At 46.2% G+C, this 13,507-nt stretch overlaps 1 protein-coding gene across 5 annotated transcripts in view; it reads left to right on the top strand.

Moving 5' to 3' along the window:
* The window catches only part of FGF12 (fibroblast growth factor 12), a 228,028-nt gene that overhangs the window by 78,388 nt on the left and 136,133 nt on the right, over positions 1-13,507 (top strand). Inside the window, exon 1 of one of the 5 annotated variants that reach the window (XM_080410569.1) lies at positions 1,750-4,564. The exons of 3 other annotated variants lie outside the window; for them this stretch is intronic. Coding sequence is in view for 1 of the 2 variants with exons in the window: in XM_080410566.1 (XP_080266692.1) it covers positions 5,180-5,267 (88 nt within the window). In the remaining variant the exon portion in view is untranslated. Of the gene's footprint in view, positions 1-1,749; positions 4,565-4,620; positions 5,268-13,507 lie in introns of those variants that run through there. One more of the 5 variants, XM_080410566.1, reaches the window with a different exon arrangement.

The following is a 13,507-nucleotide window of genomic DNA, read 5'->3' as shown; positions in this document are numbered from 1 at the left end:
ACTTCAAAGACCAATTATAAAAATTTGTTGTGGAGAAATCCATCAAGGGTTCTTAATCACGTTGTGAGACATCCTGTGGATGAGGAAATTGCAAAGCTGCCAGGCTCTGGAAGCGGGTGGAAGGAGCAATGCATGGCTGCCCCTTTTTCCAGAGCATCTGTTCTGAGCTGCTGGTACTACTATCAAAATACATTTAGAGAAGTCCTAGAAGTTCCAGCTTCTGAGGAAATGTCACTGTGCTGAAAAATACCCAGAACCACCACTTCTCACTAATTCAGTATGGAGACATTTGATACACAAAGCCTTCTTTACACGTAATATTAGATTTTTTGTTAATGTCTGGAAGTACAAGTACTAAGTATTATTATTACCTTTTTATGTGTCTGAGGATAAACCTGTTAAATGATCAAGGCTATGGGACATCTTTTTCTCCTGTATCTGCTTTGATGAGCTGAGAGGAGGCTGAGATTTTACCAAGTCTGTCTTGCCACCAGGAACTTAAGTGGTTTCTGTTCCCTCTTGATAGCACTGCTTTTTGACCACAGAAAAGCAGCCAAGAAACTAGTCTTTCTCATCTGATGTACAAAATCAAGCTATGTCTTTTTTTTTTTTTTTTTTTTTTTTTCTCATCTTCTATTTGCTGTCAGAAAGTGCGTGGTATACTTTTTCTGTGGTAGAGTTTCTAGCAGAATCTTTGCCTTATGACGAGTACAATTTTATACTTATCAGGAAGAGGCTAATCCTCTCATTAAATCACCAGAATGAGGGCTGACAGATGATTCCCTGCTTTTTTGTTGTGTGACCTTCAGCAAACCCCTGAACTTTGCACTGCAGCTCCCACTGGCTCTGGCATGAGTGCCCTGTGCTTTGGTGGAGCTCGATGCAGTAGAAGCTGTACATGGTTAGGTATCTCTGAAGCAGATCCTGCCTTGCCAGCAGTGCTCTGCTTCATGGAGAAGGGGCAAAGGGTAAACAGAAATACTCAGAGAGCACAGGGGTGACGGTGGGGTAAGTACTTGTTTGCACTGGAAAGGGTTGTATTTTTTGGCCTATTCAGGGCCAAATGGCTTCTGCAAAGAAAGATGCTGAGAAGTGGTTATATGCCATCACTGATCGCAAAGAGCTCCATGGAACAACTGTCAGGAAATGAGCACCGAGTGCTCCCATAGGAGCGTTGTAAATTTGCGGAGAGGGACAAGGTCTGAGATTGCACTGGCACCAGCTTGGAAAAAAGCTGTTGAGGTTAATGGGCCATTTCTCACTGTATCCACCTGTGTTGGCCAGAAAACATAAGGGCAAAGTGTTGCAAAAAAAAAAAAACCCAAACGCAAAACCTGCCCCCCCCCACTCCCCAACATCAACATCCCCCCACCCCCACCTGCTCAGGCTGCTTTTCTGTGTACCGGTCACAATGTTCAAAGAACTACAGGTAGTCAATATGGGTGAAAACAGGAACTGCATGGACCCAAAACCTTGAAAGATTATTACCTGCTTTTGTATGAACACAAGGAAATTACCTTTTCTGACTAGTCTCTTCTTTGAACTGTGTAGATTTTCTTTCTTTTTTGGCTTTTTTAACTGATGAACTCATGCACATTATGCTATTTTAATACCTAGCAAAGAGCCTTGTCTGCTAAATCACCTTATTTTTCTCTGATCAGAGCACAGTGCATTCCTCTTTTTAGTAGAAGGTATTAATTTAAATTCCATAATCCCAAACATATTCTCGTTTCTGTTCTGTGCTTCAGAAGGCCAATGGCATTTTAATTTAATAAGGGAGAAACACACATGACACTGTGTTCCCTGTAACTGTCTTCTGACCTCAATGAGTCTTTCACAGCTTCCTTTGTGTTCCAGCAGACACAACCTCTGCTTTTATTCAAGAACACTATCATTTCTAATACCCATGTTCTACCAATGGGCAAAACCTTAAATATCTGTAACATTTTCACAGTAACTTTTGAGATGTTATTTGCATTATTATTCAGTAGTGCAAGCTCATCGATGGGGTCATAGCAAGATTTACATGTCACTTACATCCCACTGAAATATTGTTTGGGTACATGCTGTCCCTTTACAGAGAAATACATTTTATTTTGGTTTACCTTGTTTTTGGATTAAAATGAGTTAACTCATCTAGCAACATCTCGATTTATCTCAGCTCTATTTGTCTTTCTGAGTTCTATAAGCTTTGTTCACTGGGTTAAGATTTACCTAATTGGGTACATGGTATTACTGAGCATTTTGTGGCATGTAAACACTTGAGTCATATGCATCACAGCTCCTAAAGAATCATCCTTTGCCATTATTATGCTTTTATTTCGCTGTTTGAAGTTACTTAAACCTACTCAGTTTGAAAGAAGGTGTGCTTGTTGCAGCCCTCATGACCCTTCTTTGGAAATGTCAAGTAATGCTCATTCATTCTTTTCACTGATTTGATTCTGCCCTCCTTTGCTGTGATGTGAATCAGGAACTGACCCCTTGGAGCCTGTCCCACAAAGGCAGAAGTCCTGGTGGGTTAAGCCTGGATCATCAGCCTCACTGCAAGGTGATGGAAACGCCCCAAAGAAACAGGGATTATTGTATTAGTGGTTTTGTGGGTTATTCTGAGTCAATTTTCCAAGAACAGCTATGTTAGTTTAATGAACAGAGGTCTCAAAATTCAGCTACCTGTTGCATTCTCTCTTTCTTTTTTTTTTTTATTTCTTACAAACATCTGTATTGTGCCCGATATGCTTGTCCTTGCATGCCCAGGTGATAATGCCTGTCTGTTCCCACGCTAGTTTAATATCTATAATATCTAGATGCACTTCTGCTCTGGTGCCTGGTGCTGCACTTCAGTACTGGGATCTCTAAATCAGAGCCCCCTCATTTACAGCTCCATGTTGGCTGCTTAGCAAGGAGGGCACCTTGATCTCAGATCTCACTGTACTGTCCTTGATCTGCCAGATCTAGAATCGTTCTCATCTCAAACATGCTGCTGATGCGTTTGCAGAAAGAGGATTATTATTTTATTGTGCTATTACAGAAGTACTCAAGAATAACTGGTTGATTTTAGGGTTTCACTGTGCGAACTACTTCTGGCCTTGTTCCAGAGGGGCTACAGGCTTGCTCGCTGATCCGGTCTAGTAGAGAACCGAAGGACAACTATGGGTGAAAGGGAGAAGTAACAGCCTTAGTCTCAGTTTGGTGTCTGCCCTGGAGTGGCACAGTGGTCTTCTGTGATTGTTGTAGAGCAAGTATTGCTAAGGAGTGTCGCTGGAACAATGATCCTGGGTAAGTGGAGACATGTACAGAGGAGGGAGAAGGGCAGTTTAATTTAGCTTTTTGCTGTGGCTTGGTGCATGTGCAAGGTCCTGCATAAAATAGCTTATGGATTATAAGACATACAGAGTGATGATTTTAAGCACAAGTCACAGAAAACAACAAAAACTGAGTTTAGCATGGATCCCAGGGATTAGTTATTAATACCTTGCATCCTTTTAACAGTCCTGAACTGTATGCTAGTGGCTTTGCTTCTAGCTAAGTGCTGTTTTTAGTGTATGAAGTAGGGCTGACTGGAAAATAAGAGCTTCCATTTCATGACACATTTAGCATTTTAACTGGGTTTTTTTTCCCCTGTTTTAGAGGAAAACTGAAACTGTAGGGTGTTTACTGAGGGCTTGAAAGACTTCAGGTGCTCTTACAAGTAATAGTTTTGCCACAGATCCTCAACAGACTCTCACACTAGAACAGTGTTTCTTTTGCTATGCCTGGTTTATGTGCCTTGGTACTCTGATCTCCATGTATTTTATAGCTTTCACCGTTTCATCCTAATGGGATTCCCAGTGAGCAAACCAGTGTTGCACCCCGTATCATACTGACTGTGCCTCATTCTTTTTGTTTGAGACATCCTAGCAAGTGTTAACAACCAAGTCTGTATCCCTGCTCTCGAATCCCTGTGGAGTGTCGGCCCATAAAAACTTCCACCCCATGCACTGGTCAGGAGCATGGCCACTTCTGCCAGGTGCCAGGGGAAACAAAAGCAGTGGTGGCTTTGGAAGGTGGGGCATGAGGAGGTAACCCAGGCAGAAACTGCACCCTAGTGCAAAGTTCAACTTTGTCCCAGAGGCAGCTGCTTTTCAGTAGAGTATCCAGGTCTACTCAGGCGGAAGAGTTCATTTGAGAGGTTTTTGCATACACCGACACTGTTTCCTCTGAGGAGGGAGCTTTTTGTGCTTTCCAGCCTCATGCTGTGGGTTTTGCACTGTGTGATTTCATGAATCAAAGACAGCCCTGAGGAGCTTTCCCCAACCTTCCTCACGTAGGAAATACGGGCCCTGCCCTTCCTCGTGCAGGGTGAACCCTGAGCTGGGCTTATGTCTGCCACGCTGTAACCGCGACGGTCTAAAAATGGGTAGAAAAGCGTGAACCGTCGGTCCCAGCGGAGCGGCCTCTGCAAGAGGCTGGATGGAACCTTGGGGTGCGCCAGCGTGAACCAGGAGCCTCGGCTCGTTTAAGGCGTGCGCCGGCGGGAGCACCCCTGCTCCTGGGCACGGCTCCTACTGGTGATTCAAGACAAGAGGTGTGTCTTCTTCCCGGCCACGTTGCAGGTCCCGTGGTCGGTGCCGGGCGGGCAGCCCCGGGAAGGCCGCCCCCGGTGCCCCCTGCACGTGGTGCCGGCTCCCGCTGGGAGCGGCCGCGGAGCACCGGGCCGACCCCAGCAGCATCCCCGGGAAGGAGGGGGGGCGGGCATCGCGCCGCCTCCCGCCCCGCCGGCACTCGGACAACTTCAGCGCGGCGGCGGGGGCAGACGGCGAGAGCCCCCGCCCGCCTCCCCGCCAGCGGAGCGGCGCGGCCGAGCCTGCCGGCGGCTGGGGGGGTCCCGGCGGCGGCTCCCCGCCCCGGCGGGGGCTGTGCCGGCAGGGGGCAGGGCTGGGAGCCGGCCGCTCGTGTTTCTAGGGCTTGACGTCCTTCCAGCCAGCCCGCCCCGCTTCCCGGCGAAGCCTGCCCTCCCCCAGCGGCGAAGTCCCGAGAAGTGGCGGCGGGGCCCCCCACCCTTCCCCCGGGCGCGGCGGGGCCGCAGCGATGGGCCGGCAAGTTCGACGGCGAGGGGGGCCGGCGCCCCGCCGCTGAGAGCCGGCCGCTCCGGGGCCGGTCCCTTTTCCGAGGAGCGGGAGGGACCCACAAAGTGAAATCCATGAGGATTCTCGGGCTTCTCCTGGAGAAAGGCTCGCATATGCTGCAGTGTCTCTGTGGAAGGCGCCTGAGATCCAGCCACAGCCCAGGTGGGGAGCGCGCGTCCTTGTCCCCGCCGCCCTCGCCTCCCCGCCCGGGCGCCGCTGGCCCGGGCTGGCCCCGTTTCCTCGCCCTCCCCCCGCCGCTCCGTCGCCGCCGCCTGGCCGGCGCCGCGCACAGGTGGCCGGACGGGCCGGGCGCTGTCCGCGGTGCTGACCCCACCGGGCACCCCCGACCCCGGCTCCCTCCTGCGCCCCGGCTCCCGGCACGGACCCCATCCACCCGCGGCCTCCACCCCATGTGTCCCGCAGGCTTAAGCAGGTTCCATACCCCATCTGCAGCCCCCCACCCAAAATGGAACCCCCCTGGGGGTCCCTTTCCCCCACATGGATACCCACCTCTGATGTGACCCTCACTAGTGTCCCTCATCCCGCCTGCAGCCCACACCCACGCAGGTCCCTTTTCTCCATATGGGACCCCTGTATCTCTCCTCCCATCTCAGACTCCCAACCGTGGGCTCCGTTACCACCTCCTCAGGATAATGGTAACCTTCCCTGGAGCATCTATGGCTCCATGCAGTTCTGGGGTTGGGCCTGCAGTCAGAGCTCCCTGTGCCTCATGTTTGTAGTAGCAATGTTGCAACTTGATTCTGGTAGAGGGTGTTGAATGCACCTGTGAGTGGGGAATGCCCCTAGAAGCAAAGGGAAGTCCCTAGCTGTTCCTGAGGGGGGGCTGGGAGACTTCAGCACCTCTCTCAGCACCCAGCCTGCTGGGCAGGGAATATTGCAACAGGATGGGGAGTGCAGTGGGGTGACGGGCTGAAGGCTATTCTGGATCTTGAGCTGTACCTGAGCACTTTTTGAAGAGGGGAGTAAGTGCACAAGTGCAGTGGTTTGGTGGGGCACTGCCCCTGAGTTTTAGAGTAATCTTGTTGAAGCTTTTTAAATGGTGTCTTTGCAAATTCTTTTGTGCTACCTGTGTTTCATGACTGTGACTTTCCCTTTCTTCAACACTGGGTAAGATTCTATGGAAAGAAACCCAATCCTACTAAGATTTGCAGAAGTTATAACAATAACTCTATGGCTGTGAGCTTAACTGCGTTTCACTTCCTACTTGGCTTTTGAATAGATCTGCTTATTGAACCCTGACTATTGTAATCTTTGGGGACTGATGCTTACAAGGACGCCTTTTAAAATATTGCTTGCTAACACTGGTGCAGTTCTCTTATGTGAGATCTTGCTCTTAGAAGAGAAAAATTTCCACGCCTCCTGTTTAAATGCTTGGTGTTGTCTGTTGAAGAGGAAGGCTGCGCTTGGGGAAATACTGTTACTGAGGTAGCCTGGATTCCCTTCTGGCCTTGCTAAGGAAAAATTGTAAATGGTTATAGCCACCTGTTCATGCCTCAGTATCCCCTTCCCTCCCACGAGGATTGTCTGTGTTGTCTGTGACTGGCTTATGGCAATAGGGGATGTGCTGGAAAACTTTTGAGGGAGTAGTCTTGACTCCTTGAAAATATCCTGCTTAGAGGAACAATATGATAAATAAATAGAACAAATTGTGGCTGTGCTTGGAGGTATTGCACATGTTGTTCTCTTTTCAGCAGAAAACTGTACTGGAGTTTTCTTCGTGGTGTTGTGTGTGAATGTTTGTTTTGTGTCATTTGGAAACCTGGGGCAATAGAGAGTACAATAACCTACTGGTAAAAACAGGGTGGTGCTTAGGCCATAGGCCACGCTAGGCTGTAACTTAAGCGAACTAGAAGTTGATGATAGTGTTCTAATAGTTGCTTTGCTGAGCTGGCTTGGCTTTACTGGTGGATCCTATGCTGAAGTGTGCTTGATGTATATGTGGTGACTGAATCTTCCCTTATTTCTCCCGCTCTGATCAATCGATACCGAACATTGTGTAGTCTTTGTATTTCATGATGTTGCGCTACAAGGAGGCAGTCTATGGGAACGATCTCTCATTGTTATTTCCAACTGACCATGCCACCACGAGCCTGAGCACTCCAGGTATGGTCTATTGCTTTGAAGCAGGCTCCTAAAATACTGTCCCTCTTCTTGGCTGCATTTGTTCCTTTTCCATTAAGGTTGGGCTTTATGTTCTTGAAAAATGTGCAATAAAAATTAAAGCTTCCTCCTATAAAAAGGTCGCTGTGGGCTGGGCCTGGTGGAGGAGAGTTCTCCTTGCTACTTCTTCAAAAGGGTAAGCGTGCCTTAGGAGTTGTATACTCCTACAAGAGCCCTGAAGGTGTAGTGCTGGGTCCAGCATGGCACCGTGGGGGCTATGCCCATCAGAGATGTGAACCATCAAGAGGATTATAAATTACAGAAGAGGAAGGACCATGGAAACATGGACTACAGCAGCAGTAGCCTAGAGTGCTGTGAGCTACTTACATGCTTTTGATCATCTGATCTGAAGAGTTTTCCTAATAGTAAGTGATTTATACCAAACTATTTGGCACTTTGTGTGCTTAAGTTGAATGGCAGATTGACCAAGTCCTTTGCCCTTCTCCTGTCTATGTTCACTTTAATGCAAACAAGTCATAAGGATGTAAGCACATGTTTAGTAGCAGATTCATACTCGTGTGTTGTGCTGACTCAGAGCCTTGGACCACTCCTGATTCTGACAGAAACTAATGCATGATACTTCAAAGAAACACAGTGAAATATTGAAGATAGTTGTAGAGTACTGTGCTGCTCTGTTGTGATGCTAGCAAAAATATTAGCAAGATATTTGTTATTGTTAAGCTTAGGCCTCCCACCTTTTACTCTTAGCTAATACTAGCCTGTGTTTTCTTATACTCCTGAGGTCTGCAGACACTCATCTTAGTCTGTGCAGGGACAGGCTCCTTTGGCAGTTCGAGCAGCACCTTGCAAAATGGGGCTTAATGGGTCTCCAAGGCACCACAAAAGTGCAAGTAATTCATAGCAATTCAGAGCAAGAGATTTATTCCTAGTCCTCTGTGTATTTCTCTGCAAGTATTTTAGCACAGCAGTGTCCTGTGCCATCTTCCAGGTACTTCACTTGTTATCTTAATTTCCATATTTGTAAGCTGACTGATGGTATTGCATGTGCAGAGATATGTCCCTTCTTGGTGGTGCCATCATAGTTAATTTTGCTAAGTATATTTTTCATTAAATTATTTTATTTGCTAACACCTTTTCCCCCTTTGTTCGGGAGGTGTGGTTTGCCAGTCCAGAATTTTTTTGGCTTTTGGCTTCCTAGTCGACATTATGAAATAGATAGCTACTACACTGTTTAGTTCAAGGTAAACATCAGGTAATGATCATTGTTGATATAACTGTGAATGGAGTTGTGAAAAAAACGTTCAGGTAACCTGCATCTGGTTTGCAGCCATTTTGATGCAAAAGGCTTTGTACCCGTAGACTACGTTAACAGCAGCATGGAGATTTCTGCTAGTGCGTGTCTCAGTCTTCCTCCATAAGGACTTCTTATTTGGCTGTATGTGTGGTTCTCTTACGCCTGTTCTGCCCTTGGCTCCTGTACAGACTCTCCTGTGGGATGCATCATTGCTAAAACTACAGATATTTCTCACATCATCTCATCAACTAGCAACAACATTCAGCAGCAATGCATTTTCAGCTTTCTTTTAAGTAGTAGAGGTCTTGCTGTATCCAGAGACTGATCTGTTCCCAAATATTCATATAAGAGTACTTCTCAGTTTAAATCTCTATTGTGCAATTTGGTGCCTTCAGTAGAAATTGAGCTCGTATTGAAAGTAAACCCTGAACTTGGCTTCCCTGGGACTCTCACACTGGTAAAATTTGGAGATGCTCCTGGAAATATGCTGATTGGTACTGGCTTTATGGCAAATTAAAATAATGTCTGGCATGGTAGGTCTTCATATTTCTCAGGGTATCACAATACTAAGTTTGGTATTTGGGGCAATAGGAGCAAGCATTCTGTCAAGGTAGGCAGGGTCAGATTGTGGCTCTACTATTAGCCTGTCTGTTACTGCCAGTACACATCTTTGCATTTGTCCTGAGATTTGGGGCACCGTCATAACATGTCTGCAGTGTCTGCACATGCAAGACTTCTCATCTGCAGATGCAAATGGAATCACACACATAAGAGGTACAACTGCATATTCAAGATTGGCATTTGGCTTATGAGCAGAACAGGCATTCCTTTTGCTTGTGCAGGGATCTAGGCATTCGTGTACACTTCACTTACATACGCTAGTTCTAGAGAATTTTCTCGCTGCTGTTTACTCAAGTAGACAGCAGGTTACAGTGTATAGCAAATACTGTACAGCCAGCTTCAAATTAATGGAAGCAGTAGCTCTGTGCACATAAGCGACAGGTAGTAAAGCCTGCAATCCTTGCTGAGTTCAGGGAGCCCTAAAAGCCCTTCTGGTCCGTGGCAGTTCAGGCTGTGGTATGTGCGTTGCTGATGGGAGATGGGAAAGGTGGCTTAATGCCACTGAATTGGAGGTGGGAGTGGGTTGCAAGGCTGAGAAGCAGTGGTGTGGCATGAGGGTCATCAGCACTTTTTCCTTCCTGCACCAGATTCCTTGCCTGCCATTCTCTGCTACTGTTCAGTGTGTGTCAGTATTCCTGTGTGCATTTTGCTCAGGATCCCTTTTTCTGTTGTGTGTTTTTGGAAAAGTAACACTTTCTGACCATGGAAATTAAGTACCTGTGCTGTTCCAGGATAATGCCTATTGTTGACACTTACACGCTAGTGGAAAGAATACCGTTATCTGATTTAGTTTAATTCACCTGGGAAATGAATTAAGCAAAACTCTGAAAAATCTTTTTTATTGTAATAGGAGCACTCCTCTAGGGTATTATTCAAGAATAGCGATAGCATTTTAAATCCACACTTTCCTTTATTCAGAAGTAACCTTCTCATGCAGACATATACTAAGCATCCCTCATGGAAGCCTATAGAGCTTGTGAATCTGGTGAAAAAGATCTATTCTGGCTCAGCTAGAAATAACGGGTTTGATAAAGTTTTTATATGGTTAATTGCTTGGTTCCTATCATACAGAAGTTCAGAGGTGTAATAAATGTGAAGTTATATGCATATAACTTTTTTAAGTGCTCACAGCCAGTTTTGTGTAGTTATGCAATGGAAAGTCTTCAATATTATGCAGGATTTTATTATTCAGTTTGCAATAAAGTACATCATAAATCTTCAAAAGCAAATGCAGGTCCAGGGACTCCCTGGGTGTAAGCTAGTTTAGCAATTCATAGTTGTCAGCCAGATGTGTGGGCTTACAGAGCTGGGCATCTGGAACTGCCGGATCTTCACCCAGTCTTCTGAGTCTTGAAACTTGTCTGGGTCTTACCAAAGCGTCACTGATAGTGAATCATGTTTGTGAAATGCTTTACTTCCAGTGAATGAGCAAATTCAGGCAAAATATGCTTCGTTTGAGTTTTCTTAAGTAGCTGTAATCAGGAAAATAAATAGTACTCTGAAGCAAAAGTTGGCTGGTTTATGGCACTTCTCAACTTGAGGTTTATGTGGTTTTACAAAGGAATAAAGTTTCACTTCCTTCACTTCCCAAACTAAACCAAAGAAAGAGGAAGAGTGTCTCAGTTCAAACACCATGTACAATTGTGGCACATTATAAAATGTAAGTCTGAGTGGGAAATGTTAACCAAGAATTCAATGGAAGATTTTTTCCAGCTTAGGCTCCTGAATAACTGTATGCATAAAATACTGTCTTCTGTGTTACTGTTTTTCCAATTGAAAAGTAACAAAAGAATTCCGGTTCATAAGCAGATACTTAAAAGCTGATGACTTTCAGAGCAAATGCTTTCAACTGAAGAGCTGTGTGAAGATCGTTAGGTCACGTCCACTCAAAGACCAAGGAGTATCTCCGGAGGTAGGTCTCAGTTCAGCGAACCGTCTAAATGCACATTTAACTCTACGCATGCACCTAGTCCCATTTTAAGCTGATCATGTGCTTCAATACTTGCCAGAAACATTGTTTTAGATGAGTGGCTTTGAACCTTTTTTGACATGTATCATCCCTAAATTCTACCTGTTTTCCCTGTCCAACAGATCACTGATAGTAGGTTTGTTTTCTGTTTCCAACAGACCCTTCTGAAGGTATTCACAGCCATCAATTCCCAACCAAAAAGCTCTGTTCATTAAAGAAACTCAAATCCTGCTGCTTTTTTGTGAGAATGATCTACTTCTGGCTTACTGAACTTTGTCCCCAAACCAGTCCACTTCTTTTCCCATAGCCCTTTCTGCTGCTTTCCAGAAGTAATCTGTTTCTTCTTTTTACCAAATTGATGCTAGTTGTAAACATTTTAAGCCAGCTGGTACCAATATCATTAAAAGTTCAGCAGGCTCTGAAAGGTAGACAAGGTTGCTTATAGAATCATAGAATTGTTTAGGTTGGAAAAGACCTTCAAGATCATTGACTCCCACCATTAACTAGCACTGCCAGGTCCACCACTAAACCATGTCCCAAAGCACCACATTTACACATCTTTTAAGTACCTCCAGGGATGGTGACTTAACCACTTCCCTGGGCAGCCTGTTGCATTGCTTGACAACCCTTTTGGTGGAGAAATTTTTCCTAATATCCAATCTAAACCTCCCCTGGAACAACTTGAAGCCATTTCCTCTTGTTTTATGGCTATTATCCTTATCCTATTGTTACTTGGGAGAAGAGACTGAACCCCACCTTGCTACAACCTCCCTTCAGGTGGCTGTAGAGAGCAGTAAGGTCCCCCCGGAGCCTCCTCTTCTCCACGCTAAACACCCCCGGTTCCCTCAGCTGCTGCTCATAAGACTTTCTCTCTAGACCCTTCACCTGCTTCATTGCCCTTCTCTGGACACACTCCAGCATCTCAATGTCTTTCCTGTTGTGAGGCCCCCCAAAACTGAACACGGTATTGGAGGCGCAGCCTCACCAGTGCGGAGTACAAGGGGATGGCCACTTCCCTGAATGTGATGGTAGTACACAAAGCTTTCAGTGGTATGAATAGATGTTTGCTTGGGAGGCCTTTGAATAGACTCTTCCCCTTGGAGGAAAAGAGGTATGTAACATTTAATAATAAAAATAGCATTCCTTCCCATAGCCTGAAATGGCATGGAAGGAGGTAATCATGTTTTGTATGGCAAAGCATTTTTCTAAATGGCATGTTTATGCCTTTCTAGCATGGTGGCTGCGATTGGCTGCTGGGCCTATTTGCATGTGCTAAATTGCAGTCCTGGGGATCTGTGAAAACAACCCAGCAAAGCCAATCTCAGCTGCGAGCATGGAAGCTGCTGCTAATTTTGTGATGAGCCACCCACAGACCCAGCGTGAGTCATTATCATTGTTTTGTTTTCCAGAAGTTGGCACTGTATGTTTCCAGGATCCGAAGTGTGGATTATCTCTGGAATTGTATTTATTCCCTTATAGCTTTGTTTGTTCTGGATGAGCGGAAAGAATAGGAAAAAATCTGTTCTAAAAAACATGAAATAATTAATTGTTTCCCTACTAGTGTTCTCTTTAATGTGCATTCACAGCCGTTTGTTCACTTAAAGACTTATTGTGCGTAGCCCAGCAGTCGCGCTGCTCGGTCTCGATCAGCGGGCTCTGTGTGACTGAGGGGTGGGTGGGCAGCGGTGAGCACAGCGAGGTGAAGCGGCTCGCCTGAAGTCATTGCTCGGCTTGGGCAGGGCTGAGGTGGGGAGGGAGTCTCTGCTTTCTGTTCCTGCATGTGTCCTGCTAGTTCCTTAGGGAGTCTTTATGAAGCCACAGCTGTGCATGGGACCAGCTGGGGCATCCATTTGCTGTAGGTCAGGAGTCTTTCATCTAAGAAGTGCACTGGCCTTATCACCAGGGTCATAGGCCTGATACCCGCTTGCTGAGGTTGCTGGTCCTCCTGGAGATAGGGCAAGAGGTTCCGAGAACAAGCAAATCCCTGGCCCTGTACTGGGATTGTGACAAATGTAGTCAATTTGGTCCCAGTTTTTAGCCCTTCTTCCAGGGTGTCTTGTCAAACAGACTTTGGTGTGCCACTGACCGTGCAAAGGTACCTGCAGGGACCATGGGCAGAATGCAGAGGAAATGCTGGGTCCTTCAGGAGAAAGGTCCAGGAGTAGGAAAATGCATGTGTGTGGGCATACAGAAACACAGGGAAGTGTTTTAAATGCAAAACTTGGACACACAGTGGGTAGAAATTTATGGACAGTGTGGGAGGGCTACATGAGCATGGGAGTGAAATAAGGAGCTGAGAGTACTGAGGAAGTAGAATGGAGAAGGGGGGACTTAGAATGAAACTGGCTTAGAAATGGTAGCTAGGCATGCTGTGCT

The sequence above is a fragment of the Falco punctatus genome (assembly GCF_963210335.1).
Source record: "Falco punctatus genome assembly, chromosome: 13".
NCBI lineage: Eukaryota > Metazoa > Chordata > Aves > Falconiformes > Falconidae > Falco > Falco punctatus.
Note: the sequence above shows the minus strand (reverse complement) of the source record. Positions and strands in the feature narration are given on the sequence as shown.